This window comes from Panthera onca, chromosome B1 (genome assembly GCF_046562875.1).
Source record: "Panthera onca isolate mPanOnc1 chromosome B1, mPanOnc1 haplotype 2, whole genome shotgun sequence".
Taxonomy (NCBI): Eukaryota; Metazoa; Chordata; class Mammalia; order Carnivora; family Felidae; genus Panthera; species Panthera onca.
Window position 1 is genome coordinate 71,983,848 of NC_138342.1, and position 17,760 is coordinate 72,001,607.

The following is a 17,760-nucleotide window of genomic DNA, read 5'->3' on the forward strand; positions in this document are numbered from 1 at the left end:
CCTCCTCCCCTCAACACACATACCCTTTTTTCTTAGGCTCTGTACATAGACACTTGGGTAGTTGACCTGTAGATAACTTACTTTATTTCTCTGCTTCTCATTTAGATATCCACCGTGTTCAGGGTTTGGCTCATAAAGCTGCATGAGAATATTCTTGAGCCAGTCTCTCATCCTTAGGGGAAACTGAGTCACTTCAAAGTCTGTACAAATAGGAATAGCTGTTCCAAGCAGAAAGAAAATAGATTTTAATCTTTGGATCTTACTCCTATCTTATGGCACGTCCTCATAACAGAAAGCTTAATAACATCTGGTGACTGACGGTACGCTCACTGTCCCACTGTCACAGCACAGTGGGTCCTTACACCTGGCAGCACAACAGAACTGCCTGTGGTGTTTTCAAAACATACCAGATGCCAGCTTCCATTCAAAGACATTCTGATTTGATTGGTCTGGGGTGGAATGTGGGCATCAGGATGATTTAAAAGTTCCAAAAATAATTTTGATATGCAGGTAGGTCTGAGAACCACTGCTCTAGAATCAGAAAGTTGAAATTTATAGGTGGAGGGTAGAGGCTGCAAGAACTATTTATCAGGAGAAAAGAGAAAAAAGTGGAAATTAGATTATCCTGTGGTAACAATGTTAAATCTCAGTGACTTAAAAGAACAAAAACTTTTTAATTTTTTTAGTTTTACTGAAATATACATACAACACTGTTTAAGACGGACAGCATAATAACTTGACATCCATATGTTGTGCAATGACCACCTCACTAACTATCACCTCACTAGCTACAAAATTTTTTTCCTTGTGATGAGAACTTTTAGGATCTACTCTTTTAGCGACTTTCAGATATACTATACAGCAGTGTTAATTACAGTCACTGTGTTGTACATTCAAGGCCAATACAAGTTGACAGGAGGGCTCTGCATACAGGACCACACATATGCTAGCTCTTAAATGCAGCTGCCCAGAACTCACATGGATGATTTTTGCTGAAATTTCACTGGACAAATCAACTCATATGGCCACATCTAACATCAAGAGGGCTGAGAAATTTAATACTCTTGTGTGTCAGGAAAGACAGGAGAACTGGAAATATTAGTAAGCACTGCTAATGTGGAGAATCACTTAGTGATAAGGAGATCCAAACACAATTGAGAGTATTTGGGGGGAAGAAGAACATTAAAAAAAACTTCTAGAAGAATATATTGTCATAAAACTTCTTGGCAGAGACTTAACGTACATTGGAAAGAGGACAAGTAATTTAGCAAAATTCCAATGATTCATTTCAATTATTAAGTGGTAACATTATCATAGTAATTCTGAACCCTGGCTGCACCTTAGAATTGTCTAGGTTACTTTAAAAACAAATGAAAAAGCAATGTTAAAGCCCCAACCCAGTCCAATTAAATCAGTCTCTTTTAGTTAAGGCTGGGGAATTATTCTTTTTATTTTTTTTTTAAGTCTCTCTAGAAGATTTTAATGAGCATCCTAGGTTCAGAACTACATTAGCCTTTTTCCATTTGCATGTGGGAGTATGTATATAGATTATTCAGATATGCATAGATTCACCCCAAATCCTCTCAGCAATGGTGGTTGGCAAGAGTGGCAGAATCTTACATTTGCAGGCTCCAAAATAATCCAGTTGTAGCTGGTGCCCTTTTTTGGTTCCCTCCAGTTTACATTTAGTAGCAAACAGATGACAGGAGCTGGCATAGGTCTGGTTGTCAGTGCCACAAACCTAGGAAAGACAAGCATGAGAAAAAGCTCATGTTTCTTTAAAACATTTTTTTGAAAGAAATTTTTAATGTTTATTTTTGAGAGAGAGAGAGAGAGAGACAGAGCATGAGCAGGGGAGGGGCAGAGAGAGAGAGGGAGACACAGAATTTGAAGCAGGCTCCAGGCTCTGAGCTGTCAGCATAGAGCCTGACACGGGGCTTGAACCCACGAGCCTTGAGATCATGACCTGAACCGAAGTAGGATGCTTAACTGACTGAGCCACCCAGGTGCCCCTTGAGCTCATGTTTCTGAATGTACACTAGGAAAATACTCTGCTTCTTAAAGCTCATAGGCAGACTGATCAGTTGTGCTGAGCCAGGTAAGTGAAGTTATTAAAATCATAACTGTCCTATTTGCTTAAAAAAATCAACTAAATTATACCAATGGTGATGACAATCTAGCTCTAGATAAGTTCAGTAGAATGCAAACTGCAGACTTTTCAAGGATACAGTGAGTTTTAAAATGAGTTCTGAAGATATCAATGCCATTATTACCTTTTCAAGGTACAGTTGAAATTCCTTATTTTTGCTGGCATTTGTTCCTATTCAATATTATTTCAAGTATTAGATGATAACCTGGACATTTTTTTTTTGACAAACATTTCAATTGCAAGCCACTTTCATCCAAATCACTAACTACTTGGGGCCCCTTAGAGACTATTTTGTAGAATACTTACTTGGTCAAGGAGTTTTGTAGGAGGACAAGTCACTGAATCTTGGCAAACACAGTGGGGTTTTCCCTGTTGGTCAGCTTTACAGATGTGTCCTCTTTTACACTGGAAGTTCATGCAAGAATCTGACAGGAAAGATTGAACAGGAAGCATGAGCAAAGCTAAACTGAGTATGTAACCTCAAATTTATCTAGACATGAGCTCCATTTTCACTAATTAAAGAAAATTTGGGAAAATATTAGAAACCATTCTAATGGACATCTTAATGTTCAGATGGGACCCTCTGACATCAAACTGTGTTACACAATAGTCTAGATTTTCTGGGCAGTTTGAATTGGGAATATAAAAAGAACAAACAGCTCTTCTTGGCCTGCCTACAATGGTCATAGTCTGAAGTCTATAATTTAAGTTTGTGCAGGTTGGTCAGAAGTTAAATAAGTCATGAAAATTTTGTGTTGAAATTTAAAATCTTTGTGATTGGGGTATGCTATTGGGAATTAGGTCTCAATTAAATACAGGATTTAAATTCACTAGTAAGTTATGGATTTGAGAAAAAATAAAGTAGGAGCACCTGGGTGGCTCAGTCGATTGGGTGTCCGACTTTGACTCAGGTCATGATCTCGCAGTTTGTGAGTTCAAGCCCCACAATGGGCTTGCTGCTGTCAGCACAGAGCCCACTTTAGATCCTCTGTCCCTCTCTCTCCCTGCCCAACCCCCCCATCTCATGCTTTCTCTCTCAAAAATAAATATGACGTCAAAGAGAAAAAAATAAAGTAGAATGAATTCTTCTCAGAAGCATAGGATTTAGGAAAAAAGAATTCTAGCTTTCATACTATTACAAGACTTCCAGTTTGTAAACACATTTGCCCATAGTTATGTATAAAATGTATGCAAGAGAATGTCAACAGTTTATGAGAACATTTCTGTGGGGAGGATGTAAGAGAGGAAAAATTCTGAGAAGCAGTGACAAATAAATGATGGAATGGGGATAGCCTAACGCGGCCATTCCATTTCTTCCTTGATACAGTCATGAGCAGCTTAGCCTGGACTCACCAGTACCATGTACCATTCTGTTGTCTTCATATGAACTTTCACCTTCATTTGGTAGGCTCTCTGTTTTCTTGGCCTTTATAACAACAAGAGCAGAAGCTGAAGTTTATTTACAGGAAAGCCATTACATAATTTATATTTCCACTGTGTGTACCTTCACAAAGCTTTTCATACCCAAATCATTTCAGATCTGAAAATGATACCAGCCATAACTGTGGAAATAGACAGTAACCCTTTGAGAATAGGAGCCATTTGTTTCTTCCTCAACTGGATTCAGTGCTGTATCTCTGGGGATTATTCAATAAAACTTGGAACTAACATCAGGAGCAAAGCTGGGACCTCCCATTTGGATTTTGGAATGGTAGAAATGTAGTATTATCATGTGATTCTATAGTTAAGACACAATTACATCAGTAATCTCTATGGAGCTGTTAATAAAGGTTTCTTACCAGGTTTCTAAAGTGTAATAAAACTCCTACCTTAAAATGGCAGGAGAGTTCTCAGTAATCAAGGTCACTATTGACCTTGGCCACCAAAAGCTGTGTCAAGTCCTCCTAGTGGGTGGCTGCTGGCGTTTTGCCTGAAAGCTCCAAATGATTAAACAACCAATGACAATATGCTTCTTCCCTACTCCCACTCTGTTGCAGTTTCCTGATTATCATCTTGGTGTGTATTTACTTAAAGTTGGAGCTGAAGTCTTTATTCTTCATCTTTATAGCTAAATCAACAAACATTCCTGGATTTCTTATTACATTAGAGACATTTTGCTAGACCTTGGTGATCTAACCTGAATATTACATGGCATCTACTCTTAAGACATTAGAGCAGTAGTTGTTAGTGTTTCCCATCCCTCATATCTGTCAGAATTTACCATTTTAGTTAGCTCCAGGCACTTTCAACTGCCTGTATCTGCATCTCTGTGCCTGGAAAACCATGACATCTATTTGGCCTGCTCAAAGGACTGAAAGTGCTGGGGAATTAACACCTCTCTTAGCAATTCTCAGTCTGTACAAATGCCCCAGCTCCCTCATTCTCCAAATGGGGTAATTCAGAGGAATGTGCTGTACATGGCTTTAATGATATACATTTGATTAGCTTCCTTCCCTTCCTGATATCATGTCCCATTCCTCTTTGTTCCCTGAACTTCTCAAATAAACTACTTAAATCCAGGCTCTGCTTCTAGGGGAACCCAAATAAAATAGGCACTTTCAGCCTGGTGATGGAGAGCAGAGGAAAATAAATAATTTTAATACATTTTAGTAATGTACTGGTAGAGATAGGCACGGAAGACTGAGAGCACAGAGAAAGGTCATGGCTATTTCTTTATAAAGCTAAGTGCTCTATCAGACAAGCATCAATGTAAAGAATCTCACCCCTTGGTATTCTCCAGGTTCACTGGCATCTACATTCCCATTTTCACGTGCTCTTTCTTTTTCTCTTTCTCTTTCCTCTTCATATTTGAGGTGATAGAAAATGGACTGAGATCTTTCAGCCTCCAAGAAGGCCTCACTTGGGATGAATTCGTAGTCATCAGTTGCATCATGTCTGGGATCATCATCACCATCATCATTAGCCCCATGATTTCTGGGCATGGTGTTACCATCACCAGTAGGCTCCACGAGCAAAGCCTCAGAAACAGTCTTTTTATCCATCTCCTCATGGTTGCTGGTAACTTCAGGTTTTTCTTCTTGGCTCTGCCATTCAGCATCTTGGCTGTGCTTAGTAATTTTTGATGCACTTTCCTCTTCCATTTCTGCATTGGAACTGTCCTCTTCTTGTTCTTGGTCACCCTGCTCAAATTCATCTTTCTGCATTTTGCTTACTTCAGTTGGTTCACTGGACTTTTCCAAAACATCATCAGATTTGGTACTATTTTCATCCTCCTTGCTATTAGAATGCTCCTTGGGAAATTCTCTCTCCCTTTCTTCGTTATTGTTGTGGGTACTGACTTCACCTGGCTCTTCTTCCCCTTCCTCTTCTCCATTGGGGATATTTGGATCCTGCTCTTGGTTTCCTTGATCATTTACATCTTGGCTATGTTTGTTGCTCCTGTTCAACTGAGAATGTAATTCATTCATTGGTTGTTCTTGTTTTTTTTCTGTTTTTGTGATGCTTTCTTGTTGGTTAATATCTACAATGGAACTAATATTAGGAGCAAGGAAATCAATGTTCTCTGGGCGTTTTTTCTTTTGAGGCTCATTCGTATCTTCTTTTGGGTCCAATGTACCTTCAGATGGTATGTACTCCACATTCTCACTTAAGTCACTTTCACTCTCCTCTTCATCCTGTAACCCGAGCTCTTGGCTATAACTCTGGTCCTGATCTGCTGACTGGTCCTGGCTTTCCTCCTTTGGCTTTAGTACTGAAGATTTTTCAGCCTTACAAGAAAAAAAGTTTACTCCTGAAACAATTGGTAATGGAATATCTACATCATATTTTAATTCATAAGCTAACCTTTAGTGTTCATTATTTTTTTCACATAATATCAGGTAAACTCATATACAATGTTCCTCACACTTTATAGTTGCAAGTTTATAACCTGAATTTGAATTTTGTGGTATGAAATTATATAGCACCTTGGCCAAAGACACAAAACTCACTAATTTTCACAGTTCTTTTGATAATTGGAGACCACTGATACAATAATCATCTTCTAAAAATTAAGCTGAGGTGAGAATGAGGTAATATCCTTAACTATGCTTTGAAATTGAGACCTTTGGAAAAATTTTAAATTATAATCGCATAACCATGTTACTTTTACCTTATGGTTGGGATGGTCTTCTACAGGCACTGCAATTTCCTTTTCATTTTCTGCATCTTCGACCCTTAACATGGGGATTGCAGTGTTGTTAGGTGTTACTAACACTTCAGCCTGTTGGATGGAACTCAAGGAATCAGCAGTTGGTTTTGGATGATTAGACAGGAACCTTGCATTTGTCTGAAAAAAAGTAGAAACTGGCTCATGTTATTCACGTCTAGATGCTGATGTCTAAAATTTCTAGCTACTCCTTTATCATCATCATTCTTAGTAGCACTATGGTTCATACATAACATCAATTAAAAAATACTCTCTAGAATTTTTAAGAATACAAGCAAATGGCTAGATTATAATCTTAGGTGAAAACAGACTCCCAAACATATTTAAGAAAAAGTTATGTATGCAGAGACTGGGTGAAAATAGAGCAAAGATTATTTCAATAATTGTCACCTTTGAGGTTTGGAATTATTTTCTGTGCTTTCCAAACTTAAAAAACATTCATACTCTATAATTTTAAGAACTGTTGTTAGCAGAAAGTCAAAGTCAAATTAAATTTACCAAAGATATAACTCTGTACGTTTTCTTTTTAAATTTTTATTTAAATTCTAGTTAGTTAACATACAGTGCAACATTCATTTCAGGAGAATTTGGTGATTCATCACTTATGTACAACACCCATTGCTCATCATAAGTGCCCTCCTTAATACCCATCACCTATCTAGCCCATCCCATACCCACCTGCCTCTAGCAATTCTCAGTTTTTTCTCTATAGTTAGGAGTCTCTTATGGTTTTTTTTCTTTCTTTTTTTTCCCTTCCCATACGTTCATCTGTTTTGTTTCTTAAATTCCACATGAGTGAAATCATATGGTATTTGTCTTTCTCTGACTGATTTATTTCACTTAGCATAATACACTGTAGCTCCATGCATGTTGTTGCAAATGCCAAGATTTTATTTTTTTTTGATGGCCGAGTAATATTCCATTGTATATATGAACCACATCTTCTTTATCCATTTATCAGTCTATGGACATGTGAGCTCTTTCCATAGTTTGGCTATTGTTGATAATGTTGCTATAAACATTGGGGTGCATGTGTCCCTTCGAATCAGTCTTTTTGTATCTTTTGGGTAAATACCTAGTAGTGCAGTTACTGGATCATAGGGTAGTTCTATTTTTAAATTTTTGAGGAACCTCCATATTATTTTCCATAGTGGTTGCATCAGTTTGCATTCCTACCAACAGTGCAAGAGGGTTCCCCTTTCTCCACATCCTTGCCAATACCTGTTGTTCTTGTGCTGTTAATTTTAGCCATTCTGACAGATGTGAGATTGTATCTCATCATAGTTTTTATTTGTATTTCCCTGTGATGAGTGATATTGAGCATATTTTCATATGTCTGCTAGTCATCTGGATGTCTTCTTTGGACAGATGTCTATTCATGTTTTCTGCCCATTTCTTAACCGGATTATTTGTTTTTTGGGTGTTGAGTTTGAGAAGTTCTTTAACATTGTACATTTTCTTAAGTTAAATTTTAAGTATTCACTGATAAATAGCAGAAAAGATTTAAACTTTATTCAATATTTATTTTCTTAACACTAGCAGCCTTATATTCATCAAAAACTCTTGTGATAAATAATTTAACATAGAACTAATTCAAAAACTGTGTGAAATAGTACACTAAGTCTAGTTAGGAAGAACAGCAATGGAGTATTATTTCAACTAGAAGGATGGCTCTATTTCTAGCAAGACTGAAGGCATAGATGAAGAATTGGCAGTGATACATGATGGAGAAGTTTAACAACTGACTTAGAGATTAAAGATCTTCCTTCAAGTCTTGACTCTGCTATCAGCTATCTATCTGTCATTTGACGAATTGTGAATCCCACCCTATCATCTGTCAAGGTGAAGTGAGCAGAAATATCAAGATAAGTTTATGTATATTAGTCATTTGTAAATTATAAAGTAACCAAGTGAAAACTGACTATTGCTAGAAGTAATATCCTACAGTGGTAATACTATGAACTGTCCAATACTGTAAGCAGGTATTCACTACAAATCTTTCTTACAGAGATGCTATGGATACTCATGTCAGGCAGATCGAGGTATAAGTACAAAACCAGATTTTATTTGCATTGACTTGTCTTTACTCTATTAGCACATTCTGTTGTACCAATTGTATAATATAAGGAAAGACATGGAGTTCAGGGTTCATTTTAGATGTGGTTTGCTCTCTTGCTTATCACCTTTTCAACCAAAAGGAGTAATAACATTTGAAAAAATTTCCAAAGAAGCCATTTGTAAGGGAGAAAGGATAAAGAATGGTGGCCAGTTTGGCAGGTTTCCAGCAAGGGCATTATGGAAGGCAAGGGATGGAGGAGATTTTCGGCTTATTAGTAGAGAACTGCTCCCCCTCTGCACCCTTCCTCCTCTGCTCTCCCTCTCCAAGCTGAAAGAAATGCAGAAGGACAGCAGCTTATCTTCTTTCAGAAATTTTCTGCAATCAAACTCTGTTTTATTATTATTATTCCCACATCTATAACACCATACCCTCTGGAAATGTGTGGAATCCCTGAACCACACAGAATCCACTTACTTCCGTACAATTCAGGCAATCTGGGAAAATGACACAAGATTTGTAAGAGGTAAACCCTATGGGAAGATATTTAGCTTCTTAGTGTTTGACTGGATCTACATAACAAATTGTCCCCAAAAGAAAACCTTTAAAATGTGTCTATATGCAGATGTGTTATTCAAACATTTGGTTCAAAAGCATTTTTGATGCCTGTTTATATACTGGGCAACAGCTGCAAGGGAAAACACATTTTTAGGAGAAAACAATGGGTCTGTGGGAGCTTCTTTCTGTGCTGAACATAATTTATCCCACTTTTGTAATTGCAGAGGACATGTATAATTTCAGCTGGAGTAGCTCCAACTACTAAAGCACAATTCCTAGGAGTGGTCGTAAATTCTGTTTTCTAAGAAATGCTTTGTCTGGGTGGCATGATGCTGGCCTTTGCGGACACATCTGTCAACCAAATGTTAGCCACCAGCTATCCAAAAAACAAGGACAGAATCTGAGACATAGTAGAGATGGAGGAAGAGAAGGGATGAGAAAAATTACTCTGTCTATTTAAAGGAGATTGATTCTTCCATTTGGCAAAAAAGAAAAAAAAATGGCATAAATCCTTTAGCTTGATTTTGGATGATATGGATCATTTGGGAGACATCTACATGATCATCCAAGCCATTAAAAACAACATTAAAACAACAACAATAATAACTTTCAGGTTATTTTAAGGCTGCTGACATGGTCTCTGATTTGTGTGTGTCTGATTTACTGCTGTGTGAATGGTGGTGCCAGGATATCTGATCGTGAAGAAAAGAATGTTCTAGTTCTGTCTATTATCAGCATGTTTGCTTGGAAAGTACCCCCTCCCCAACCACCCCCAAGGACGAGTTAGGAGCCAATTTATGATCATCATACCATTTCCTGGCCCTAACCCACTGGTTTTGTTTTATTACAGACTCAGAATTGATCAGCCAGTATATATTTGATCTTGAAGAAAATGCTGCTAAAGAGTATGGGTGTGCATTCCCAAGACTTCTCATACTAATTTCTTAGGTTTCTCATACTAAGTGATAAACTTCCAAAGGAAAATTTATTTCTTCCCATTCTCTTTGGCTTTTGGGTCCTGGAAGATCCCCTTTCTAATAAATGATAATCAACATTTTCAGATTTATATTTATTGTATCTTGTAGAATCTGGTAGTTCTGAAGGAAATATTCTTTCAGAAAGTATTTTATATCAATATTTTGAGTCATTCATTCTCTGCTTGGGAAAAAATAATATTAAAACAAAAAAGAGAATTTCAAACCACTATATAAACACATTTTCTTTTCAATGGAGGATTTCTAAATTAAATGTAGGGAGGAGAGATGTAATAACAGAAAAAAGGATATTTACCGGTATTGCAGTTGCAGTTCCCAAAATGTATAGGAGAAAAACTACAGTCTTCATGCTTTCTAGGCCTGCGAAGAAGATAATTAGCAGTGGTGGGTAAAAGTTTCCTTGTGAAAAATTAAAAGATAATCTTCTTAGCAAATAATGAGCTTGATACTGACCTTTGTATTTAAACGCGATTACTGTCTTTACAGTAATGCCTTTATAGACATGTGAACTAACATGTCTGGAAAGACGGATTTAATGACAGTTTTTATCCAATTGTGTCTGTGAGAATGACTCCTTGATTTTTTGGCCCAGCTGTGTTTGGGCAGCACCTATCTCTGTTTTTGACTGTGTTTCCATGAATAAAGATGCTATGCAGATTGAAGTCTTAAGATTTGTGAGTGTTCACAGTAAAGATAAAATTGGCAAAGTGAAGTAATATAGTTTGTCAGGTTGGGATAAAATAGCCTGCCTCTTTGGTGGTGAAGAAACCCATGCATTCAATGCGGAGTTTTAGGAATGAGACATTGTACTGCCTAAAGTGGTCATCAATGTTCAGCTAATTTATAAGTCTCACATTGCAATCTGTGGGTTGGTGGTGGCCTGCAGATGGGTTTGGTTTGGCAGGCACTGTGTATTTTATTGTATTTTATTTTATTTTATTTTAATTATTATTTTAAGTTTGTTTATTTTGAGAGAGAGAGCAAGCGAGTGAGCGAGTGAGCAGGAGGGGAGCGGCAGAGAGAGAGGAAGACAGAGAATTCCAAGCAGGCTCCATGCTGTCAGCACAGAGCCTGACATGGGGCTCAAACTCACGAACCGTTAGATCATGACCTGAGCCGAAACCAACAGTTGGACACTTAACTGACTGAGCCACTGAAGTGTCTCAAAGCATTGTGTATTTTAAACTAGCATTTTAAAAATCAGAGGTTTCATGCAAAAACTCAGATTTGCAGTTTCTCTTGAACCACTGGGCCTTTTAGCAACAAAAGGTCTTCATGGCAAAGCCGGCTGGTTCTGAGTAGAGACTGTCCTTTGTAAGGGATGCTGGCATTTGTACCTGGTCTGTTTCACTTGTTATTTGCCTCGAATTTGAGTTTCGTTTGTTCCAAATGAACTTTTTCAGTTTAGAGATGAGGCAAGTAAGGCACAAAGAGGCTAAGTAAATTGGCCTCCAGGGGAATTTTCTTAAAAGCAGTGAGCTGTATACATTTCTCTGCAGAGTATCTCTAAGCCTAGTAGTCCAACTCCCACTGGTATTAGGAACAGAGTTTTTAGTCTTTAAAAGAGATTCTCTGGATCGCCTAGAAATAGATGTCTCTTTTAAATTATTTTTTGCAATCATAGTTTTATACATAAATGTATAAATCTATAGAGCTTTAAAAAATATTTTGAGGTTTATAAAGTTCTTCTACTGAAATAGAAATATGTGTATATTTCTAAATACTTAAATGGATATTTAAAATAAATATATATTTAAAAATACATTAATGTCAAACATTCTGTGATTTAATACTGTAACAGCTATCACTTCACACACACACACACACACACACACACACACACACACACAAATGCTCCCTTCCTAAAATAATTACATCACAATTGTTATTTAAATCACTATTTAACATTTATGACAATGTGCATATTCTTCATAGCTGAGTCAACTAGTAATTTCCTGTGTTGAATCATACTTACATTTATTTCTTGAACAATATTGTGTTTTGTCTGGCCCTAGAAATTGCCTCCTCTTTTAATGTACTTTTCCAGGTACATTTATTCTTCCCAAATTGTCCAACAAAATTTAAAAGTTCATTTTAATATGCTAACAACAACAACTACCACAACAGAACAACAACAACAAACCCATAGGGGATCCCCAAGCCCCATTTTCCTCACGGACATGTCCCTCCCAGGTGTTGGCTCTCTTGCTCCATTTGACAGAAGCCCCCCTCCTCCCCCTCCCCAAGCAGCTACCCTGCTTTCCTCCTGGGATCTCTAGTTACCACCACCCTGGGGATCCCCCTTGCTCTTTTCTTGTGTTTGAGTTCTTGCTTCCTGGATCCCATATATTTTTCTATCTTGGTGTTCTCCCTCATTTTTATGGAGCACATACTCCAGAAGCTTCCTGAGAAACGGTATATAGGAGACAAAAGTTTTGAGACTCTGCATAGCAAGAAAACATGAGTATTTCATCCTTCACTTGATAGTTTGACCGGATATAGAATTTTAGATTAAAAAAAATATTTTAACGTTTATTTATTTTTGAGAGAGAGAGAGACAGAGAGTGAGAGCAGGGTAGAGGCAGAGAGAGAGAGAGGGGAACAGAGTTTCCAAAGCAGTCTCTGCTGCTGAGAACAGAGAGCTTCATGAGCAACTTCAACTCATAAACCATGAGACCATGACCTGAGCCAATGCTTAACTGACAGCCACCAAGCTGCTTCTAGATCAATTTTTTTTTCTCAGAATTTTAAAACATGATCCATTTTCTTTAGTTTCTGGTGCTAGTAAGAACACCAGTGTTGGTTTTCCCCATTTTTTTAAAATGAGAACTGTTTTTTTTTCTTTCTGTAAGCTTTTAAGTTTTTGTCCCAAGTTTTAATATTTATCTCTAGTATTCTAAAATATTACCAAAAAAACACACAAAAAACCAAAAAAATAAAATATTACAATATCTGCCTTAATTTGAATCCTTTTAAATTTACTTTAGGCACTCATTAGTCTCTTTGAATTTGGAAATTCAACAGTTCTGAGAGATTTTAATATGTAATTCTTTGATAATTTTTCTCCCTCTAGTTTTTTGTATTTTCTTTCTGGAATTCATAATAGTTAAATGTCGACTTTTGGGATTGGTTTTCTAATTTACTTACAGTTTTTGTTCTTTTTTTCCATGGTTATATTATTTTTGGAAACTTCCTTAATCTTTTTTTTTTTTCCTTAATCTTTTAAAAAAATTTTTAAACGTTTATTTATTTTTGAGACAGAGAGAGAGAGACACAGCATGAGCAGGGGAAGGGCAGAGAGAGAGGGAGACTGAAGCAGGCTCCATGCTCTGAGCTGTTAGCACAGAGCCCTATGCGGGACTGTGAGATCACGACCTGAGCTGAAGTGGGCTGCTTAATCGACTGAGCCACTCAGGCGCCCTGGAAACTTCCTTAATTTTATCTTTCATCTCTACTATTGGTTTTTTAAACATTTTTAAACATATTAAAAACATTTCAAACATTTTTAAACTTTCAATTTCTTATTTCCTGATGTTCCCCTCTTTAATATTATCCTCTTCTGTTTTCATTAGTGTGATATATACTCTTATCTTTTTGAGGATATTAATTAAATATTTTAAAATTTTCCTTTGAGCCCTGCATTTTCCGTTTCCATATTATCCCAGTTTTTCTGGTATATTTTGGTCTTTGATTTTTATGTTAAAAGCTTTTCTCGAATGTCCAATGTCTTTGGTTGTATGGTAATATTTAGTAGCAAGTCACTAAACGACCAGTTAGACATTTCATGGGCAGGGCTCGACACCTTGGAGAGCTACCTTGGAGGGGCTGAGATAGGAACCTAACATTTTTGATGTGGTCATTGTCAGATTTTTTGTTCTTGGAGAGATTTTTTTTTCTAGAGAAGATCTCCATACCTCCAACCCCAGGGAGTGGGTAAAAGCTTGGTTGCTACATTCTGTGAGGTGTAGGAGTGAAGGGACTGGAGGTCTCTCAGTGCAATATACTGACTCTCACTCCCCAGATTTCTCTATGGCACCATATCCTCCCCCATCCCCCCTGCCTGTCCCTATGGTGCCTATCTAGAGCCCAGGACCAGAGAATAACCTTCCCTTTTTGTTAAGGTTGAAATGGGGAGTCCTCTGGCAGTAGACACAGAAGGAAAGATCTGACGTCTGTTTATCCGACGGGCTTTCCATCAGTCCTCCTGGTTTCAACCTCTCCCCTTACCTCAACTTTCAAATTACCTGGTACTTCCAATTCTTGAAACTTTTCTGGGTTTTGCAGTGTGAACTGTCTTCTTTGTCTATGGTACCCTTCTCTGAAAATCCTTAGGTTTAAGCTTTCCCTATTCTTCCAACTGCTTGCTACCTTCTAAAAATTTGCTGGAATCTTTTATCTTGTCACCTCCTCTTTTTTCTTTGTTATTGTGAGTGTATATTATTATTTCTCTTTTTCTATCATTATACTGGAATTTTAGCAGGGAGTGGCAATATGTTTCATTACCCCATTTAAGTTTTTTAAATCTTTATTTATTTTTGAGAGAGAGAGAGATAGCAAGTGGAGGGGGGGCAGAGAGAAGAGGGAGATGCAGAATCTGAAGCAAGCTCCAGGCTCTGAGCTGTCAGCACAGAACCTGACGCAGGGCTCAAATGCATGAACCACAAGATCATGACCTGAGCCGAAGTCAGATGCTTAACCAGCTGAGCCACCCAGCACCCCTTCATTACCCCTTTTAATCAACAGATTATTTCCATTTCTTCATCAGATTTATATCCCCATTACTACCACTACTACTGTTACTGCTGCTACTGCTGCTGCTTCGAGGACACATAGGAATTACTATAGGTCTGTGTTCTAACTTCGCTAACAAAGATTTTATTGAAGAAAAGGAGCCTACAGGTACTAGCACAGACTTCCTTATCATGTTAGAAAAAATAAAAACACTCTTTCACCTATCCTCCTATTCAAACCCCCGAGGGTGGGCCGCCCAGACTAGGGAACAGTGTGTTGGAAGAATGGAGATTAAGTCTTGGGGGAAAAAATTAAATCACATATAACCTTATAACACCTTAAAAAAACTAATCTATTCCATGTTTAATGAAAGTAACATGTACTCAGCTTGGAGACTTAAATTTAATTCCTCTAATGGACCCCTCTGAAAATGATTGTACATAATGTCAGAAACTCAGAATACTGACAGTGGCATGTGTGTTCCATTTATATCTTGAAATAAACATTTAGAACTAGTAATGATGTGTAACAAATACTGGAAGTTTATATTATCAAAGTGCCTTGTGTTTATCAAACAGATTTACAAATGAGATATTATCTTATTTGACATTTGCAACAACCCCATGATGTGGGAGATGAAGAACAGGACTAGAAAGGCTACGACAGGATAGGCTGGAAGTTGGAAAGATGTTAAGAAGGGAATCGGGCTCAAACTGAGCTTTCCTGGCTCCAGCTCTGGTGCTTTTGTAGCAATTTTGCAAATAAAGACCTCTACTTTACCTCTTACACAAAGATGTAGGGAAGGAGGAAAAACAAAAAAAACCAAAAAAACTTCTGAACCAGTACTGGGAAAAATTTGGAATTCACTTTGAGTTTTTAAACAAAGCATTCTGAAATGTTAAGGTTTAAGATTTTGCATACTTAGTAGATACATTTTTTTGTGTTGAGGAAAAAAAGTCTTATCATAGAAAGTTGGTTGGGTTATTTGATATTGAAAGTCCCTTTCAATGCTTTTTTAGTTGAAACAAGGCAAAAGCATAGAAATTCAATTTCCTTTGAATGAAGAACATGTTTAAATAAAAATATAGAGCAACTCCCTCTACCCCACATTCTAACACTTCAGGGATATTGAAAAACACCTTGGAATCAAAAAAAGCATGTAACTGTCAGGAGAGCTGAATTCTGGCTCCAACACTGTTCTTAACTGGCTAAGAGGCCTTGGGTAGCTTACCCTTTCTTAGATACAATTTCCTTAAGTGATGAACAATGAAGCAGATGACCTTGATGATCCTTTAGCTTTAATATTTTATAATTCTAAAATTGAAGATAATTCTATGAATTTCATGAACCATAAACTGCTGCTTTTTTCTGTAAACTACTAAATCCACTGAAAATATATTCATGATTTTATTGTATCAAAATTAAATATATTATATTATGGTATTTACTGCTTCGAGCATATAAGTGGTATCTATTTCCTATCTTTATTATTGATGATAATTTAAAATATTTTATTCTCTCAGTGAATGCTAATGTAAAAAGTCATTGAAAAATGCAGTTTCCTTCCTCCATATTCAGAATTTAGCATTCATTCATTTTATCAGATTTATGAAACTAAATCATTTATATTTTATTAAAAAAATTAAAAAAATATTTTTAAGGTTTATTCATTTTTTTACAGACAGAGACAGAGCATGAGTGGGAGAGGGGTAGAGAGAGAGGGAGACACAGAATCCGAAGCAGGCTCCAGGCTCTGAGCTGTCAGCACAGAGCCTGATGCGGGCTTCAAACCCACTTGTGAGATCATGACCTGAGCTGAAGTTGGACGCTCAAACAACGAGCCACCCAGGTGCCCCTATTTAAAATTTTTTTTTAATGTTTATTTATTTTTGAGAGAGAGAGAGAGAGAGAGACTGGGAGAGGGTAAGAGAGAGAGGGAGACACAGAATCTGAAGCAGGCTCCAGGTTCTGAGCTGTCAGCACAGAGCACGATGTGGGGCTCGAACCCATGAAACGTGAGATCATTATCTGAGCTGAAGTCAAAAGCTTAACTGACTGAACCACCCAGGCGCCCCTATAATCATTTATATTTTAGATCAGCCTATACTGTTTAGTAGAATAGTTTTGGAAAACTATAAAAATATAAAAGAGTACAGTTTAAAAAAATAGTACATTTAGTGCAGGGATTCTTTATCTTGGCACTGTAAACATTTTGGGTGGGTAATTCTTTGTGGTATGTAGGATGTTTACAGCATCCCTAACTTCTACCCATTAGATATCATAGCAAGTCCCCTCTTCTACCCACTAGATATCATAGCAAGTCCCCTACCTGCCACCAGCTATGACAACCAAAAGTGTCTCCAGATATTGCCAAGTATCTCCTGACGATAAAATTGCCCTGACTGAGAACTACTAGTTTAGTAGAAGGGGAATGGTGCTTTGGTGCTTTGCCGACTTTGTGATCTTTGGCAAATTACTTAAGCCTCTAAGCCTCAGATTCCCCACCTAGAAAGGGGATAATGTCTGTGATGGTTAATTTTATGTGACAACTTGACTGGGCTGCAGGATGTCCAGATATGCCATTAAACATTATTCCTGGGTATGCCTGTGAGGTTGTTTCCAGGAGATATTGGCATGTCTACAGTATATCTATAGCATATCTACAGCAGATCTATAGCATAGATCTATAGCATATCTATGCTAATACGGCATATGCTATCTAATTCAGTTTTGTGAAGATTAGAAGAAATAATAGTTGTAAAACTGCCTGATACCCAGGACACTCAATACATTTTTATTATTTTTTCTCTCTTCTTTCATAAAAGTCAAATGTGATTCTTTTTATTTTTGAAGGAAATAAATTTAAAAAAAATTTTTTTTAATGTTTATTTATTTTTGAGACAGAGACAGAGCATGAATGGGGGAGGGTCACAGAGAGAGGGAGACACAGAATCTGAAGCAGGCTCCAGGCTCTGAGCTGTCAGCACAGAGCCCGACACGGGGCTCGAACTCACAGACCGTGAGATCATGACCTGAGCTGAAGTTGGACACCCAACTGACTGAGCCACCCAGGCGCCCCAGGAAAGAAATTGTTTATTAAACC

At 37.3% G+C, this 17,760-nt stretch overlaps 2 protein-coding genes across 5 annotated transcripts in view; one reads left to right on the forward strand and one right to left on the reverse strand.

The window, feature by feature from the left end:
• NUDT9 (nudix hydrolase 9) overlaps positions 1–17,760 on the forward strand; it is a 96,735-nt gene that overhangs the window by 58,858 nt on the left and 20,117 nt on the right. The window lies entirely within an intron of this gene.
• The window catches only part of SPARCL1 (SPARC like 1), a 49,544-nt gene that overhangs the window by 8,876 nt on the left and 22,908 nt on the right, over positions 1–17,760 (reverse strand). For 2 of the 3 annotated variants that reach the window (XM_060654661.3, XM_060654660.3), the window contains 7 exons: positions 10,222–10,286; positions 6,261–6,437; positions 4,873–5,877; positions 3,503–3,575; positions 2,456–2,574; positions 1,621–1,741; positions 82–218 (listed from right to left, as the gene is read on the reverse strand). In XM_060654661.3, the coding sequence (XP_060510644.1) occupies positions 82–218; positions 1,621–1,741; positions 2,456–2,574; positions 3,503–3,575; positions 4,873–5,877; positions 6,261–6,437; positions 10,222–10,275 (1,686 nt within the window). In that variant the 5' untranslated portion in view covers positions 10,276–10,286. Of the gene's footprint in view, positions 1–81; positions 219–1,620; positions 1,742–2,455; positions 2,575–3,502; positions 3,576–4,872; positions 5,878–6,260; positions 6,438–10,221; positions 10,287–11,901; positions 11,988–17,760 lie in introns of all 3 variants that reach the window. The other variant, XM_081795553.1, reaches the window with a different exon arrangement.